Here is a 20984-nt window from a genome sequence, read left to right on the forward strand (position 1 = left end):
CCAAACGTGGACCTGCCCACCAGAAAGACAAGATCGAGCCTCACCAGAACACAGGCACTAGTCCCCTCCACCAGGAAGCCTACACAACCCACTAAACCAACCTTAGCCACTGGGGACAGACACCAAAAACAACGGGAACTACGAACCTGCAGCCTGCAAAAAGGAGACCCCAAACACAGTAACATAAGCAAAATGAGAAGACAGAAAAACACACAGCAGGAGAAGGAGCAAGATAAAAACCCACCAGACCTAACAAATGAAGAGGTAATAGGCAGTCTACCTGAAAAAGAATTCAGAATAATGATAGTAAAGATGATCCAAGATTCTATTTCCAAGATCCAAAATCTTGGAAATAGAATAGACAAAATGCAAGAAACAGTTAACAAGGACCTAGAAGAACTAAAGATGAATCAAGCATCGATTAAAAACACAATAAATGAAATGAAAAATACTCTAGAAGGGATCAATAGCAGAATAACTGAGGCAGAAGAACGGATAAGTGAGGTGGAAGATAAAATAGTGGAAATAACTGCTGCAGAGCAAAATAAAGAAAAAAGAATGAAAAGAACAGAGGACAGTCTCAGAGACCTCTGGGACAACATTAAACGCACCAACATTCGAATTATAGGGGTTCCAGAAGAAGAAGAGGAAAAGAAAGGGACTGAGAAAATATTTGAAGAGATTATAGTTGAAAACTTCCCTAATATGGGAAAGGAAATAGTTAATCAAGTCCAGGAGGCACAGAGAGTCCCATACAGAATAAATCCAAGGAGAAATAGACCAAGACACATATTAATCAAACTGTCAAAAATTAAACACAAAGAAATCATATTAAAAGCAGCAAGGCAAAAACAACAAATAACACACAAGGGAATCCCCATCAGGATAACAGCTGATCTCTCAGCAGAAACTCTACAAGCTAGAAGGGAGTGGCAGGACATAATTAAAGTGATGAAGGAGAAAAACCTGCAACCAAGATTACTCTACCCAGCAAGGATCTCATTCAGATTTGATGGAGAAATTAAAATGTTTACAGACAAGCAAAAGCTGAGAGAGTTCAGCACCACCAAACCAGCTTTACAACAAATCCTAAAAGAACTTCTCTAGGCAATAAACACAAGAGAAGGAAAAGACCTACAATAACGAACCCAAAACAATTAAGAAAATGGGAATAGGAACATACATATCGATAATTACCTTAAATGTAAATGGACTAAATGCCCCCACCAAAAGACACAGATTGGCTCAATGGATACAAAAACAAGACCCATATATATGCTGTCTACAAGAGACCCACTTCAGACCTAGAGACACATACAGACTGAAAGTGAGGGGATGGAAAAAGATATTCCATGCAAATGGAAACCAAAAGAAAGCTGGAGTAGCAATTCGCATATCAGACAAAATAGACTTTAAAATAAAGACTACTAGAAGAGACAAACAAGGACACTACATAATGATCAAGGGATCGATCCAAGAAGAAGATATAACAATTGTAAATATTTATGCACCCAACATAGGAGCACCTCAATACATAAGGCAAATACTAACAGCCATAAAAGGAGAAATCGACAGTAACACACTCATAGTAGGGGACTTTAACACCCCACTTTCACCAATGGACAGATCATCCAAAATGAAAATAACTAAGGAAACACAAGCTTTAAATGATACATTAAACAAGATGGACTTAATTGATATTTATAGGACATTCCATCAAAAAACAACAGAATACACATTTTTCTCAAGTGCTCATGGAACATTCTCCAGGATAGATCATATCTTGGGTCACAAATCAAGCCTTGGTAAATTTAAGAAAATTGAAATTGTATCAAGTATCTTTTCTGACCACAATGCTATGAGACTAGATATCAATTACAGGAAAAGAGCTGTAAAAAATACAAACACATGGAGGCTAAACAATACACTACTTAATAACGAAGTGATCACTGAAGAAATCAAAGAGGAAATTAAAAAATACCTAGAAACAAACGACAATGGAGACACGACGACCCAAAACCTATGGGATGCAGCAAAAGCAGTTCTAAGAGGGAAGTTTATAGCAATACAATCCTACCTTAAGAAACAGGAAACATCTCGAATAAACAACCTAACCTTGCACCTAAAGCAATTAGAGAAAGAAGAACAAAAACATCCAAAAGTTAGCAGAAGGAAAGAAATCATAAAAATCAGATCAGAAATAAATGAAAAAGAAATGAAGGAAACGATAGCAAAGATCAATAAAACTAAAATCTGGTTCTTTGAGAAGATAAACAAAATTGATAAACCATTAGTCAGACTCATCAAGAAAAAAAGGGAGAAGACTCAAATCAATAGAATTAGAAATGAAAAAGGAGAAGTAACAACTGACACTGCAGAAATACAAAAGATCATGAGAGATTACTACAAGCAACTCTATGCCAATAAATGGACAACCTGGAAGAAATGGACAAATTCTTAGAAATGCACAACCTGCCAAGACTGACTCAGGAAGAAATAGAAAATATGAACAGACCAATCAAAGCACTGAAATTGAAACTGTGATAAAAAATCTTCCAACAAACAAAAGCCCAGGACCAGATGGCTTCACAGGCGAATTCTATCAAACATTTAGAGAAGAGCTAACACCTATCCTTCTCAAACTCTTCCAAAATACAGCAGAGGGAGGAACACTCCCAAACTCATTCTACGAGGCCACCATCACCCTGATACCAAAACCAGACAAGGATGTCACAAAGAAAGAAAACTACAGGCCAATATCACTGATGAACATAGATGCAAAAATCCTCAACAAAATACTAGCAAACAGAATCCAACAGCACATTAAAAGGATCATACACCATGATGAAGTGGGGTTTATTCCAGGAATGCAAGGATTCTTCAATATACGCAAATCAATCAACGTGATACACCATATTAACAAATTGAAGGAGAAAAACCATATGATCATCTCAATAGATGCAGAGAAAGCTTTCGACAAAATTCAACATCAATTTATGATAAAAACCCTCCAGAAAGTAGGCATAGAGGGAACTTTCCTCAACATAATAAAGGCCATATATGACAAACCCACAGCCAGCATCATCCTCAATGGTGAAAAACTGAAACCATTTCCACTAAGATCAGGAACAAGACAAGGTTGCCCACTCTCACCACTCTTATTCAACATAGTTTTGGAAGTTTTAGCCACAGCAATCAGAGAAGAAAAGGAAATAAAAGGAATCCAAATCGGAAAAGAAGAAGTAAAGCTGTCACTGTTTGCACATGACATGATACTATACATAGAGAATCCTAAAGATGCTACCAGAAAACTACTAGAGCTAATCAATGAATTTGGTAAAGTAGCAGGATACAAAATTAATGCACAGAAATCTCTGGCATTCCTGTACACTAATGATGAAAAATCTGAAAGTGAAATCAAGAAAACACTCCCATTTACCACTGCAACAAAAAGAATAAAGTATCTAGGAATAAACCTACCTAAGGAGACAAAAGACCTGTATGCAGACAATTATAAGACACTGATGAAAGAAATTAAAGATGATACAAATAGATGGAGAGATGTACCATGTTTTTGGATTGGAAGAATCAACATTGTGAAAATGACTCTACTACCCAAAGCAATCTACAGATTCAATGCAACCCCTATCAAACTACCACTGGCATTTTTCACAGAACTAGAACAAAAAATTTCACAATTTTTATGGAAACACAAAAGACCCCGAATAGCCAAAGCAATCTTGAGAACGAAAAATGGAGCTGGAGGAATCAGGCTCCCTGACTTCAGACTATACTACAAAGCTACAGTAATCAAGACAGTATGGTACTGGCACAAAACAGAAATATAGATCAATGGAACAGGCTAGAAAGCCCAGAGATAAACCCACGCACATATGGTCACCTTATCTTTGATAAAGGAGGCAGGAATGTACAGTGGAGAAAGGACAGTCTCTTCAATAAGTGGTGCTGGGAAAACTGGACAGGGACATGTAAAAGTATGAGATTAGATCACTCCCTAACACCATACACAAAAATAAGCTCAAAATGGATTAAAGACCTAAATGTAAGGCCAGACACTATCAAACTCTTAGAGGAAAACATAGGCAGAACACTCTATGACATAAATCACAGCAAGATCCTTTTTGACCCACCTCCTAGAGAAATGGAAATAAAGACCAAAATAAACGCATGGGACTTAATGAAACTTAAAAGCTTTTGCACAGCCATGGAAACCATAAACAAGACCAAAAGACAACCCTCAGAATGGGAGAAAATATTTGCAAATGAAGCAACTTCAAAGGATTAATCTCCAAAATTTACAAGCAGCTCATGCAGCTCAATAACAAAAAAACAAACAACCCAATCCAAAAATGGGCAGAAGACCTAAATAGATATTTCTCCACAGAAGATATACAGACTGCCAACAAACACATGAAAGGATGCTCAACATCTTTACTCATTAGAGAAATGCAAATCAAAACTACAATGAGATATCATCTCACACCAGTCAGAATGGCCATCATCAAAAAATCTAGAAACAATAAATGCTGGAGAGGGTGTGGAAAAAAGGGAACACTCTTGCACTGCTGGTGGGAATGTGAATTGGTACAGCCGCTATGGAGAATGGTATGGAGGTTCCTTAAAAAACTACAAATAGAACTACCATATGACCCAGCAATCCCACTACTGGGCATATACCCTGAGAAAACCATAATTCAAAAAGAGTCATGTACCAAAATGTTCATAGCAGCCCTATTTACAATAGCCCGGAGATGGAAACAACCTAAGTGTCCATCATCGGGTGAATGATTAAAGAAGATGTGGCACATATAGACAATGGAATATTACTCAGCCATAAAAACAAACGAAATTGAGCTATTTGTAATGAGGTGGATGTACCTAGAGTCTGTCATACAGAGTGAAGTAAGTCAGAAAGAGAAAGACAAATACTGTATGCTGACACATATATATGGAATTTAAGAAAAAAAATGTCATGAAGAACATAGGGGTAAGACAGGAATAAAGACACAGACCTACTAGAGAATGGACTTGAGGATATGGGGAGGGGGAAGGGTAAGCTGTGACAAAGCGAAAGAGCGGCATGGACATATATACACTACCAAACATAAGGTAGATAGGTAGTGGGAAGCAGCCGCATAGCACAGGGAGATCAGCTCGGTGCTTTGTGACCGCCTGGAGGGGTGGGATAGGGAAGGTGGGAGGGAGACACAAAAGGGAGGGGATATGGGAACATATGTTTATGTATAACTGATTAAATTTGTTATAAAGCAAAAATAAAATAAAATAAAATAAAATGTTAAAAAAAAAGCCACTCTCCTATATTAAGTACTTAGTTAGTAATTAGCAGAGTTAGGATTTGAGGCCAGGTTTCTTTGCTCCAAAGCCCAAGCTCTTTCTAGCATATCACATAGGAAAGAGAACTCTGCATTTCTCAATTAATGGAATATAAATGGAAATGAAACTTACATAACTATGACAAACCCCTTTTCTTTAGGGGTTTGTGGGAGCAGGCTGCCATGGTCAGGCCTTCATCTTCCTCCATGTGTGGACATGGTGCTCGTGTGATACAGCCTAGTCTTTGTGGTGAGAGGTGGAGTTAAAAAAAAAAAAAAAGATGCATGCACTCCTATGTTCATAGCAGCACTATTCACAATAGCCAAGACATGGAAACAACCTAAATGCCCATCTACAGATGAATGGATAAAGAAGATGTGGTACATATATACATACATACAATGGAATACTACTCAGCCAGAAAAGAACGAAATAAGGCCATTTGCAGCAACGTGGAAGCAGCTAGAGATTATCATACAAAGTGAAGTAAGTCAGAAAGAGAAAGACAAATGCCATATGATATCACTTATATGTGGAATCTAAAAGATGACACAAATGAACCTATCTATGAAACAGAAACAGAATCAGGTACAGAGAACAGACTGCTGGCTGCCAAGGGGGAGGGTGGTAGAAGAGGGTTGGATTGGGAGTTTGGGATTAGCAGATGGAAACTGGTATATATAGAATGGGTAAACAACAAGGTCCTACTGTATAGCACAAGGAATTATATTCAATATCCTGTGATAATGGGAAAGAATATGAAAAAGAATGTATATAAATATGAAAAATATATATATATAACTGAGTCACTTTGCTGTATAGCAGTAATTAACACATTGTAATACAACTATACTGCAATAAAAATAAATTTTAAAAAAGGTATAAAAAAGAAAAAATAAATGTGAACACAGACACACAGAGAAGGAAGACAGAGGCCAAATGTGGAGCACCGTGTCTACAAGCCAAGGAACACCAAGGATTGCCAGCAACCACCAGAAGCTAGGAGAGTCACAAAACAGATTCTTTTTCAGATCCTTCAGAAGAAATCAACCCTGCTGACACTTTCATTTTAACTCCTGGACTCCAGAACTGTGAGACAATACATTTCTGTTGTTTTAAATCACCTAGCTCATGATACTTCTTAGCATCCCTAGAAAAAGATTACAGTGTAGTTCCTTCCATTTGTTTGCCCTCTTGCAAAAAATAAACTGCTTCCTATGACCAATTTTAATTTACATAAATGATACTGTGCTGTGGACCAAAAAAAAAAAAAGAAAAGATAGATTTTATTATATAAAAAAAGGGCATGTTAATTGTGTTGTTCAAAGATTTTATACCCTTACTAAATTCTGTATCCTTGTATCCAGATACATTAAGTCTACTATTATAATAGACTTGTCAATTTCCCCTACTTCTGTCAATTTTTGTTTTATATATACAAACACACATATGTAACTACATTTTTTAATATGTAGTTACATACGTTGTGAAGGTATATTATTATGGGCATACAAATTCATTACTGTTTATCCTCGTAGTAGTTGTCATTATTTGGCCATTCAAGAAATCAGATGCTATAATTTCACCTCTCAAGTTATAAATAATAGCACTAAATACATAAATAACTGGAAGTTCAAAAGACCTTTCCTAGTCCCTAATTAACACATAGCTTAACACTACCATAACCATAACTACCGTTTTACTCTACCACCCATGCTTGGCTCCTCCCTTATTTACTTCTGTTTTTAAGTTAGAGCAAGTCGGTCTTTCCTAGATATTTACTTTACCATTAAAATTAACACAGTGAGATTAGTTTTAAATATACAGACAGTCCCATTCTTCCCCAGAGAGTATCAACCTGCATGCCTTTATTAAAAAGAATTTACTGAGCATCTACTATGTATCAGGTACCATGTCAGGTGCTAGTATTCAGTGATAAGCAAAATAAGCAAGATCACAGCCCTCCTGGAGCTTATACTTTAGAAGAGAACAAATAAAAGAAATATACATTTATAAATGATAATTGATATAAAGAAGATATTGCTCTGAAGGTCTATAACAAGGGGGATTTGATCTTTTCAGAAAGGTCAAGAAAGGCTTTCTTGATGAAGTATATAAAAAACTACAATCTAAAGGAGAAAAAGTTAACTGCATGAAAAGAAAGAACTATTTCTAGCTGAATGGACAGTATGGGTATAGTCCCTGAGGTAGGCAAAAGTATTTGAGTATGGTGAGAAAAAGAAGGAAAATGTTGCTAGAACAGAAAGGGCAAGACTCTTATGTTAAAATGTTTTGTCTGTATCCTAAAAGAAATTATAAGCTATTGTAAAGTTTAAAGTAGGAGAGACAAATAATACTTGAATTATGAAAAGATCAATATGGCCGCAATGTACTTAGTGGATCAAAAATGGGTTTGAGTAGATAAGTGGTGAACCAGTTAGGAAGTCATTGCATTGTTAAAGCAAGAAATAATGGTAAGTTTAACTAGAGTGATAGTGGTGGAGATGCAGAAAAGTAGATGACTTTGAGATTAAGGAGGTAACATAAACAGGACTTGGTGAAGGTGAAGGACTGACTATACTGTAAAGAGGGAGAGGAACTCAACCCTAGAATACAGTCACTTCTGGTTTGCATAATTAGATGACTCCTGCCTTTCACTAGGAAGAAACATAGTGAAAGATTATAAATTGGTTTTGGACAAAGCGAATTTGAAATGCCTTTTAATATGAGATGTGTTGGACTTATGTGTCTAGAGCTCAGAGGTGTGGGTCAGAGATGCAAATTTACAAGTTATGTATATATAAGTATTGGCTGCAACAGAAATATGGAGATTATCTGTGGAAAGAATATAGAATAAAACAAAAAAAGGACCTAGAAATAAGCCTTGCAGAACCCCAGCTCTAATGACTGAGTGAAAGATTATAAACTAGCAAAGAAGAGACAGAAAAGTATCTACAAAGGTAGGAGAAAAGCCAATAGGACGTTATGTTACAGAGTCAAAAGGAAATGAATAATTCAATAAGAAGGTAATGGTTGAGATGGCAGACAGCAGAAGCAAGAAGAACTGCAATTCTGCAGCCTGTGGAACGAAAACCACATTCACAGAAAGATAGACAAAATGAAAAGGAAGAGGACTATGTACCAGATAAAGGAACAAGATAAAACCCCAGAAAAACAACTAAATGAAGTGGAGATAGGCAACCTTCCAGAAAAAGAATTCAGAATAATGATAGTGAAGATGATCCAGGACCTTGGAAAAAGAATGGCGGCAAAGATCAAGAAGATGCAAGAAATGTTTAACAAAGACCTAGAAGAATTAAAGAACAAGCACCTAGAAAAATTAAAGAACAAATAAACAGAGATGAACAATACTATAACTGAAATGAAAAATCCACTAGGAGGAATCAATAGCAGAATAACTGAGGCAGAAGAACGGATAAGTGACCTGGAAGACAAAATGGTGGAATTCACTGCTGCAGAACAGAATAAAGAAAAAAGAATGAAAAGAAATGAAGACAGCCTAAGGAACTTCTGGGACAACATTAAATGCACCAACATTCACATTATAGGGGTCTCAGAAGGAGAAGAGAGAGTGAAAGTACCTGAGAAAATATTTGAAGAGATTATAGTTGAAAACTTCCCTAACATGGGAAAGGAAACAGCCACCCAAGTCCAGGAAGTGCAGAGAGTCCCAGGCAGGATAAACCCAAGGAGAAACACACCAAGACACAGAGTAACCAAAATGACAAAAATTAAAGACAAAGAAAAATTATTGAAAGCAGCAAGGGAAAAACTACAATAACATACAAGGGAACTCCCATAAGGTTTACAGCTGACTTCTCAGCAGAAACTCTACAAGCCAGAAGGGAGTGGCATGATATATCTAAAGTGATGAAAGGGAATAACCTACAGCCAACATTACTTTACCAGGCAAGGATCTCATTCAGATTCAACACAGAAATCAAAAGGTTTACAGACAAGCAAACACTAACAGAATTCAGCACCACCAAACCAGCTCTACAACAAATGCTAAAGGAACTTTTCTAAGTGGGAAACACAAGAAAAGGATGTACAAAAACAAACCCATAACCATGAAGAAAATGGTAATAGGAACACACATATCGATAATTACCTTAAACGTGAATGGATTAAATGCTCCAACCAAAAGACACAGGCTCGCTGAATGGATACGAAAACAAGACCTGTATATATGCTGTCTACAAGAGACACACTTCAGACCTAGGGACACATACAGACTGAAAGTGAGAGGATGGAAAAAGATATTCCATGCAAATGGAAAACAAAAGAAAGGTGTAGTAGCAATACTCATATCAGATAAAATAGACTTTAAAATAAGGAATGTTACAAGAGACAAGGAAGGACACTACATAATGATCAAAGGATCAATCCAAGAAGAAGATATAACAATTATAAACATAAATTCACCCAACATAGGAGCACCTCAATACATATGGCAACTGCTAACAGCTATAAAAGAGGAAATCGACAGTAACACAATAATAGTGGGGGACTTTAACACCTCACTTACACCAATAGACAGATCCTCCAGACCTAAAATAAATAAGGAAACACAAGCTTTAAATGACACAATAGACCAGATAGATTTAATTGATATTTATAGGACATTCCATCCCAAAACAGCAGATTACACTTTCTTCTCAAGTGCACATGGAACATTCTCCAGGATAGATCACATCTTGGGTCAAAAGTCAAGCTTCAGTAAATTTAAGAAAATTGTAATCATAACAAAGCATCTTTCCTGACCAAAAAGCTATGAGATTAGAAATCAATCACAGGGAACAAAATGTAAAAAACACAAACTCATGGAGGCTAAACAATACATTACTAAATAACCAAGAGATCACTGAAGAAATCAAAGAGGAAATCAAAAAATACCTAGAGACTAATAACAATGAAAACACGATGATCCAAAACCTATGGGATGCAGCAAAAGCAGTTCTAAGAGGGAAGTTTATAGCAATACAATCCTACCTCAAGAAACAAGAAAACACTCAAATAAACAATCTAACCTTACGCCTAAAGGAACTAGAGAAAGAAGAACAAATAAAACCCAAAGTTAGTAGAAGGAAAGAAATCATAAAGATCAGAGCAGAAATAAATGAAATAGAAACAAAGAAAACAATAGCAAAGATCAATGAAATTAAAAGCTGGTTCTTTGAAAAGATAAAAACTGATAAACCTTTAGCCAGACTCATCAAGAAAAAGACGGAGAGGACTCAAATCAATATAATTAGAAATGAAATAGGAGAAGTTACAATGGACACTGCAGAAATACAAAGCATCATAAGAGACTACTACAAGCAACTCTATGCCAATAAAATGGACAACCTGGAAGACACGGACAAATTCTTAGAAAGGTATAACCTTCCTAGACTGAACTAGGAAGAAACAGAAACTATGAACAGACCAATCACAAGTAATGAAATTGAAACTGTGATTAAAAATCTTCCAACAAACAAAAGTCCAGGACCAGATGGCTTCACAGGTGAATTCTACCAAACATTTAGAGAAGAGCTAACACCCATCCTTCTCAAACTCTTCCAAAAAAATTGCAGAGGAAGGAACACTCCCAAATTCATTCTATGAGGCCACCATCACCCTGATACGAAAAACAGGCAAAGATACTACAAAAAAAGAAAATTACAGACCAATATCACTGATGAATATAGATGCAGTAATCCTCAACAAAATACTAGCAAACAGAATCCAACAACACATTAAAAGGATCATACACCATGATCAACTGTGGTTTATCCCAGGGATGCAAGGATTCTTCAATATATGCAAATCAATCAATGTGATACACCATATTAACAAATCGAAGAATAAAAACTATATGATCATCTCAATAGATGCAGAAAAAGCTTTTGACAAAATTCAACTCCCATTTGATAAAAACTCTCCAGAAAGTGGGCACAGAGGGAACCTACCTGAACATAATAAAGGCCACAGACAACAAACCCACAGCAAACATCATTCTCAATGGTGAAAAAACTGAAAGCATTTCCTCTTAGATCAGGAATAAGACAAGGATGCTCACTCTCACCACTATTATTCAACATAGTTTTGGAAGTCCTAGCCACTGCAATCAGAGAAGAAAAAGAAATAAAAGGAACACAAATTGGAAAAGAAGAAGTCAAACTGTCACTGTTTGCAGATGACATGATACTATACATAGAGAATCTTAAAGATGCCACCAGAAAACTACTAGAACTAATCAATGAATTTGGTAAAGTTGCAGGATACAAAATTAATGCACAGAAATCTCTTGCATTCCTATACACTAATGATGAAAAATCTGAAAGAGAAATTAAGGAAACACTCCCATTTACCATTGCAACAAAAAGAATAAAATACCTAGGAATAAACCTACGTAAGGAGGTAAAAGACCTGTACGCAGAAAACTATAAGACACTGATGAAAGCAATCAAAGATGACACAAACAGATGGAGAGATATACCATGTTCTTGGATTAGAAGAATCAATATTATGAAAATAAGTATACTATCCAAAGCAATCTACAGATTCAGTGCAATCCCTATCAAATTACCAGTGGCATTCTTTACAGAACTAGAACGAAAAATCTTAAAATTTGTATGGAGACACAAAAGACCCCGAATAGCCAAAGCAGTCTTCAGGGAAAAGAATGGAGCTGGAGGAATCAGACTCCCTGACTTCAGACTATACTACAAAGCTACAGTAATCAAGACAATATGGTACTGGCACAAAAACAGGAATATAGATCAATGGAACAGGATAGAAAGCCCAGAGATAAACCCATGCACCTATTTTCAACTAATCTATGACAAAGGAGGCAAGGATATACAATAGAGAAAAGACAGTCTCTTCAATAAGTGGTGCTGGGAAAACTGGGCAGCTGCATGTAAAAGAATGAAATTAGAACACTCCCTAACACCATGCACAAAAATAAACTCCAAATGGATTAAAGACCTAAATGTAAGACCGGACACCATAAAACTCTTAGAGGAAAACATAGGCAGAACACTCTTTGATATAAATCACAGCAATACCTTTTTTGACCCACCTCCTAGAGTAATGGAAATAAAAACAAAAATAAACAAATGGGACCTAATGAAACTTAAAAGCTTTTGCACAGCAAGGAAACTATAAACAAAACGAAAAGACAACCCTCACAATGGGAGAAAATATTTGCAAACGAATCAGCGGACAAAAGATTAATCTCCAAAATACATAAACAGCTCACGCAGCTCAATATTAGAAAAACAAACAACCCAATAAAAAAAATGGGCAGAAGACCTAAATAGACATTTCTTCTAAGAAGACATACAGATGGCCAAGAGGCACATGAAAAGCTGCTCAACATCACTAACTATCAGAGAAATGCAAATCAAAACTACAATGAGGGCCTCCCTGGTGGCGCAGTGGTTGAGAGTCCGCCTGCCGATGCAGGGGATACGGGTTCGTGCCCCGGTCTGGGAGGATCCCATATGCCGCGGAGCGGCTGGGCCCGTGAGCCATGGCCGCTGAGCTTGCGCGTCCGGAGCCTGTGCTCCGCAACGGGAGAGGCCACAACAGTGAGAGGCCCGCGTACCGAAAAAAAAAAAAAAAAAAAAAAAAAAAAAAAAAAACTACAATGAGACATCACCTCACACCGGTTAGAATGGGCATCATCAGAAAATCTACAAACAGCAAATGCTGGAGAGGGTGTGGGGAAAAGGGAACCCTCTTGCACTGTTGGTGGGAATGTAAATTGATACAGCCACTATGGAGAACAGTATGGAGGTTCCTTAAAAAACTAAAAATAGAATTACCATATGACCCAGCAAACCCACTACTGGGCATATACCCAGAGAAAACCATAATTCAAAAAGACATATGTACCCCAATGTTCATTGCAGCACTATTTACAATAGCCAGGTCATGGAAGCAACCTAAATGCCCACTGACAGATGAATGGATAAAGAAGATGTGGTACATATATACAATAGAATATTACTCAGCCATAAAAAGGAACGAAATTGGGTCATTTGTAGAGACGTGGATGGAACTAGAGATTCATACAGAGTGTAGTAAGTCAGAAAGAGAAAAACAAATATCATATATTAACACATATATGTAGAATCTAGAAAACTGGTACAGATGAACCAGTTTGCAAGGCAGAAATAGACACAGATTTAGAGAACAAACATATGGACACCAAGGGGAGGAAGTGGGGGGGCGGTGCTTGTGGGATGACTTGGGAGATTGGGATTGACATATGTACACTGATATGTAAAAAATAGATAACTAATAAGAACCTACTGTATAAAAAAATAAATTAAAAAAAGAAGGTAATGGGTAATACTGTCAAATGAATAAAAAAGAAGTCTTTCTCTGTATGCAAATTTTAGACCATAATCAGTATGGCTCCACTGTGAATTCTTACTTTTCCAATTACTCATGCTTATGTATACTTACTTAAAGTATTCATCAGAAGGTCACTGCTGTCATGATGTTTATTATGACCGGCCACTATCTCAGGAATCCTGCACTGTGGCATGGTAGACATGGTAGGATGTTCTGAGACATAATTCCCTGGATCAGAAGGGGAGGATCTGCACTCTTCATCTTCTGAATCACTAGAACTATCCTCACTGCTTGAAGATGATGAACTTTTGGAATTTGATGAACTATCACAACTACTCATCTGGTCCATGAGACTAGCTTCTGCCTTCAGTTCTGAAAATAAAACAGAAGTTAATAGTTAGCTTAAATAAATATTAACTATAAATATTAAATAAATATAATGAAATTTGAATGTATCAGTTTCTAACAAACTTGATGGGGAATAAATAAGACTAAACATACATTTACAGATTTAAAGCATTTTATTTAAAAAGCTCCTCTACTAGTACAAAATGAAAAGTAAAATCCCTCTTCTTACCCCCTCCTCAAGTTCCTTTAATCCTACTCTCCAGGAATAATCACTCCTAACACTTTTTTGTGACCATATATGTTTTAAAATTCTGCTTGGGAACTGGCATTTTAGATTTTGACACCAACTCACCTACTGTTAGAGCTTGAGTGTAGTCTTTGTTACTAACCAACCAAGAGTTTAAAAAAAAATGTCAGGACTTCCCTGGTGGCGCAGTGGTTAAGAATCTGTCTGCCAATGCAGTGGACACAGGTTCAAGCCCTGGTTCGGGAAGATCCCACATGCCGTGGAGCAACTAAGCCCATGTGCCACAGCTCCTAAGCCTGCTCTCTAGATCCTGCAAGTTACAACTACTGAGCCCGCATGCCACAACTACTGAAGTCTGTGCACCGCAACAAGAGAAGCCACCGCAATGAGCAGCCTGTGCACTGCAAGGAAGAGTAGCCCCCGCCCGCCCTAACTAGAGAAAGCCTGCGTGGAGCAGCAAAGACCCAATACAGCCAAAATTAATTAATTAATTAATTAATTAATCTTTTTTAAAAGTCAACTTTTCTAGCAAAAATTGCATCCCTGAACCCAAACCTTTCTTTCCCAGCTCTTCTCTGGGAGTCTTTCTTTCTCCCTGTCCTATGTCTGGACAACATATACACATAGTTCTCAGATGCCCCAAAAAATAAAATAAAAAGCTCCTCTGCTATCAAGCCGAGCTATATTCAATGTTGGGATTATGAAAAGTGAAAGACATAGGCAATATCTAAACTTAAATACTATATTTACTTATGGCATTATACTTAATTACCCATGTAACTCAAATAAAATGCAAAAAAGAATGTGAACGTTTTAAATTGTAAAAATTGAAATCTGTTGTGTTAGAAACTGTCCTCTAATTCTTTTCTTATTCCCCCAATACATGTAATGCAACACAATACATAGAGATGAATTTTTTCAGCTTTACTGAGGTATAATTTGCAAAAAACTTGCACATATAAAAAGTGTACAACATGATGCTTTGATATACATATACATTGTGAAATGATTACCATAATCAAGTTAATTAACACATAATATCACATAGTTGCCATTTTGTGTGTGTGTTTGTGTGTGTTTGTGTATTGTGGTAGAAACACTTGTCTTGACTAGCCTGCTGTTGTTGGATACCCCTTTCAATCTGGGAGAAGAATAAGCTATCTGAGATGCCTTCTGTAACTAAGCTGGAGTCAGGACATGCTGGGCCTGAATTGTCATTTTCTGAAGGGGGAGGTTATAAGATGCCCTGAATATGCTGTTCTTCTAGTGCTTCCTTGGGTCCCTAACCAGATTACCTTCCTCTTTCCATCTTTCAGAGTTCTCCTTTGATTGTCTTTTGCATTATTTTCAGGGTTTATAGTTTTACTTAGTGGGGAGAAGCAGAAATAGATAAGTCTATGTCATCTTGTTCCACAATACATTTTAAGAAACTGATCTTATATAGAGTATGTTCTCTATCAAAACAAAATAATTTAAAATTTATAAATGGAACCTAGATAATATTCAAGTAGTTGAGAACTAAACACACTTCTAAGAAACCCGTGGGTCAAATACGAAATCAAAAAGATTTCAGAAAATACTTCTAATTGAATGAAAATAAAAACACAACTTATCAAAATCTGTGGAATACAACTAAAGCACAGTTTGGAGAGAAATTTGAAACATTAAATGATTATACTGGGGGGAAAAAGGAGGTCTCGATTAAATGAACTAAGCTGTACCTTAAGAAGTTAGAGAAAGAAGAGCAAATTAAAACTAAAGTAAGCAGAAGGAAAAAAATAGCAAAAGCACAAAACAAGAAAGACAACAGAAAAAAAAGTGAAAATAAATGAAGCATAAATTGACTGCTTGAGATAAATAATGTTGATCAAATTCAACTAGGTTTATCAAGAAAAAAAGATACTAGATATAAATTACTAATATCCAGAGTGAAAGAGGTGACAGCACTACAGATCTTACAGCATTAAATGAATAGAAAGGAACACTGTAAACTACTTTATGTCCACAAACTCAATGAATTAGATGAAATGGATCAATTCCTTGAAAGGTACAAACTACTAAAATTCACTCAAGAAGAAACAGATAACCGGAATATCCATAAATCTTCTAAAAAAAACTGAGTTGTAGTTAAAACCCTCCCCACACCCTACACACAGATCTCCAGTGACAGATGACTTCACTAGTGAATTCTACCAGTTATTTAAGGAAGAAATAATGTCAGTTTGATACAAATGCTTCTGTATAATTTAAAAGGAAGAAATAATAATTTAATAATAATAATTTCCAATTCATTCCTTAGGGCCAGAATTACTGATACAAAATCCAACAAAGACATTACCAGAAAAAAAACAGACACAAAATTTTTAAAGAAAATTTTACCAAATCAAATTTAATAATATATGGCAGTGGTTTTCAACCAGCTATGATTCTGTCACCCAAGGAGACATCTGGCAATCTGGAGACATTTTTGGTTGTCACAACTGGAGGCAGGTGGTGATACTAGCATCTAGTGGGTAGAAGCTAGAGACGCTGCTGAACATCCTACAATGCATAAGACAGCCCCTGACAAAGAACCATCCAACTCCAAATGCCACTACTGCTGAGGTTAAGAAATGTCCTATATTAAAAGGACAATACATCATGATTAAGTGGGGTTTTCCAAGGAATACAAACTTTCAAAAATCAATCCATATAATTCACTATATTAAAAACTGAAAAATAAAAGCCATCTCAAAACAGCAGAAATTTCAACAGTGATTCTTGATAAAAACTCAGCAAAACAGAAATATAAGTTAACCTTATGAAGGACATCTAGGAAAAGCTTACAGCTGAAATCATACATAATTGTAAGGGACTGAATATTTTCCCTCCAGAATCAGAAACAAGAGGTTTTCCACTTTCACCACCTCTAGTCAATGTTGTATTGAAGGTTCTAATTGGTGCAGTAAGTCATGAAAAAGAAATAAAAGCCATCCAGATTGGAAAGGAAGAAGTGAAATTGTCATTATTTACAGATAATGTGATTGTCTATGTAGAAAAGCTGAGGGTATCTACAAAAAAGCTCTATAATAGTGAGTTTAGCAAGGTTAAATATACAGGGACAACATACAAAAATCGGTTTTATTTCTATGTACTAGCAATGAGCAATTAGAAATTAAAATCATATAAACAAGAGCATTTATAATAGCTTCCAAAAATTAAATAATTATTAAAAAATTAAATAATTATAGATAATTCTGACAAAATATTTGAAGGACCTGTATGTTGAAAACCATAAAGCATTTCTGAGAGAAATTAAAGATCTAAATAAATGGAGAGAGATACTGTGTTCATGGGTCAGAAGACTCAATATTGTTAAGATGACAATTTTACCCAAATTGATCTATGGATTCAATGCAATCCCAATAAAAATTTCAACAGTCTCTTTAAAAAACTGAGAAGCTAATTCTAAAATTTATGTGAAAATGGAAGAGTCCTAAGATATGCAAAACAACTCTGTAAGAGAAGAACAAAGTTGTAGGACTAAAATTTCCTGGTTTCAAGACTTATTATAAAGCTACAATTATCAAGACAATATGGTGTTGCCATAAAGATAAATAGATCAACATATCAGAATAAAGAGTCCAGAAATAGACACACACAATATGGACAACCGATATTTTTTTTTACAAAGGTACAAATATATGAGAAAAGACAGTCTTTTCAACAAATGGTGCTGGAATAATTCAATATCCACATGCAAAAAAAAAAACCTTTGATACATACCATGTACCATATACAAAAATTGACTCAAAATGAAGCATGGGCCTAAATGTAAAACTATAAAACTTCTAAAAGAAAACATGAAAGAAAACCTTTGTTACTATGATCTTGGTTTAGGCAAAAAATTTCAATATGACACCAAAAGAAGAATCCAGAAAAAAATGGATAAAATGCATGTATTCAAAATTAAAATCTTTGGCTCTTCAAATTACATTGTTAAAGAGAATGAAAAAATACAATCCACAGACTGGGAGAAAATACTTGCAAGGCATGTATCTGATGAAGAACTTGTATTCAAAATATATAAAGAATTCCTAAAAGTCTAATAAGAAAATAAATAATCCAATTTTTTAAATGGGCAAAAGATTTGAATAGACATTGTGCCTGAAGAAAATATAATGATGGCAAATAAGGACATGAAAAGATACTCAACATCATTAGTCATTAGGGAAATGCAAACTAAAGTGACAATGAATATGATCCAACAATCCCACTCCTGGGCATATATCCAGACAAAACCATAATTCAAAAAGTTACGAGCACCCCTATGTTCACAGCAGCACTATTTACAATAGCCAAGGCATGGAAACACCTAAATGTCTATTGATAGATGAATGGATAAAAAAGATGTGGTGTGTATACACACACACACACACACACACACACAATGGAATACTACTCAGCTATAAAAAAGAATGAAATAATGCCATTTGCAGCAACATGGATGGACCTAGAGATTATCATAGTAAGTGAAGTAAGTCAGAAAGAGAAAGACAAATACCATATGATATTACTAATATGTGGAATCTAAAACATGACACAAATGAACTTATCTATGAAACAGAAACAGACTTATATACACAGAGAACAGACTTGTGGTTGCTAAGGGGGAAAGGGAGTGGAGAGGGATGGATTGGGAGTTTGGGATTACCAGATGCAAACTATTATACACATTGGGTTGGCCAAAAAGTTCACTCAGGTTTTTCTGCTGAATCGCTTTGCTGTATACCAGAAACTAACACAACATTGTAAATCAACTATACTTCAATAAAATAAGTTTTTAAAAATTTATTTAAAAAAATTAGGCCACAATAAGATACCACTACACACCCCATTAAAACTGATACAAGCATTGATATAGATGTACACTGCTGGTAGGAATGTAAAATAGTACAACCACTTTGGAAAACATTTTGGCAGTTGCTTAAAAAGTTAAATACACACCTATCATACAATCCAGCTATTTCACTCCTACATATTTACTATGGAGAAAAGAAAACATTTGTCTTTGCAAAGACTTGTATGTTATGGTCATAGCAGCTTTATTTGTAAAAGCCAAAAACTGGAAACAACCCAAATGTCCATCTTCAGGTTGAGCAGATAAACAAATTCCTGTATATCTATAAAGTAGATTACTGCTCAGCAATAAAAAGGAATGAGCTATTGATACAATCTTCAATAATGGGTGATTCTCAAAATAATTATGTTTAGTGCAAAAATATACACAAAAAAGAGGATATACTATATGATTCCACTGATACAAATTTCTAGAAAAAGCAAACGAATGATAATGACATAAAGCAGATCAGCAGTTACCTGGGAATGGATGGAGTGGGAAGGAGTGGGAGAGAAGGATTACAAAGGAGGAGGGGGAAACTTTTTAGAGTGATAATTATGTTCATTACCCTGATTATGGTTGTGGTTGTAATTTTAGGATGTACACATATGTCAAACCTAGCAAACTGTACTTTAAATACATGAAGATTTTGTGTCAGATACACATAGAAACACACCCACACAAGTGATCCTACATGATTTCTGAGCCTGTGTAATTAAAAAGATAAAGTTTTGACCTCACTCCTCTGTATCCTTTCTCCCTTCCACTCTCCCTTTCTCGACACTTATTCTTGGAACCCAGCCACTATGTTGTGAGGAAGCCCAGGCCACCTGGAAAGGCAATGTGTAGCTTTTCCAGCTGACAATCCTCAAAGTCTCAGCCAAAAGCCAGCAACAACTGGCAGATGTGAATTAGTGAGTCTTCAAATGATTCCAGCTGCTAGACCCCAAGTCAGTCCAGCTGACACCAGCTGTTCCTAGAACAGCTATGAACTATCCCTACTGAGCCCTACACAAATTGAAGATTTATGAGCAAGAAATATGTTGTCATTGTTTTAAGCCTGCCCAAGGTTTTCCTTAAATTCCATATATTTGGAAACCACAAAACATTCTTATAAATGATTTATTGTCTAAGAACTGAAATTACAAAAACTTTTAGAATTTATCTACCATGGAAGTGTCATTTACTAGATACAGTGATACCTAGAAAGCTATTTAAACTCTTAAATGCATACAAAAGATAAATTCAATATAGATGAACTAAGCATCCAATTATAAGAACAACACAGCAAACTCAAAGCAAGTCAAAGAAGGAAATATTTTTTAAAGGGTATACATTAATGAAACAGTAAAAAAAGGAAAAAGAAAATAACAATAAAAATTAAAATAATAGCTAATATTTGAATACTTCCTAGTACAAAGAATTGCTTTAGGTACTTTATATTTATTGCATTTAATCCTCTCAATAATCCTAATTATTATCTCTATTTTAAAAATGAGAAAACATACACAGAGAGAATAAGAGGTTAAGTAAATTTCCCTAGGCCACCCAGCTGATAAGTAATGGAGCTGGGATTTGAATGAGAGTAGTCTGACTCTGAAGATGTCATTCTTAGTCACCACATTTATTATGTCTCACCAAGACCAAAAGCTGGTTCACTGAAGCCTAATGAAATGTATCAAATTCTAGAAATATTGGTTAAGAAAAAGAGAGAAAGGGCACAAATAATCAGTGTTAGGAATAAAAACGTGCCATAACTACAGACATTGTAGAGATTTATATGGA

At 35.7% G+C, this 20984-nt stretch overlaps 1 protein-coding gene across 4 annotated transcripts in view; it reads right to left on the bottom strand.

The window, feature by feature from the left end:
- The window catches only part of EAF2 (ELL associated factor 2), a 121964-nt gene that overhangs the window by 8569 nt on the left and 92411 nt on the right, over positions 1-20984 (bottom strand). For all 4 annotated transcript variants that reach the window (XM_082624786.1, XM_082624784.1, XM_082624783.1 and 1 more), the window contains one exon: positions 13837-14097. In XM_082624786.1, coding sequence (XP_082480912.1) covers positions 13837-14097 — 261 coding nt within the window. The remainder of the gene's footprint in view (positions 1-13836; positions 14098-20984) is intronic.

This window comes from Mesoplodon mirus, assembly GCF_964341445.2.
Source record: "Mesoplodon mirus genome assembly, chromosome: 6".
Lineage (NCBI taxonomy): Eukaryota > Metazoa > Chordata > Mammalia > Artiodactyla > Ziphiidae > Mesoplodon > Mesoplodon mirus.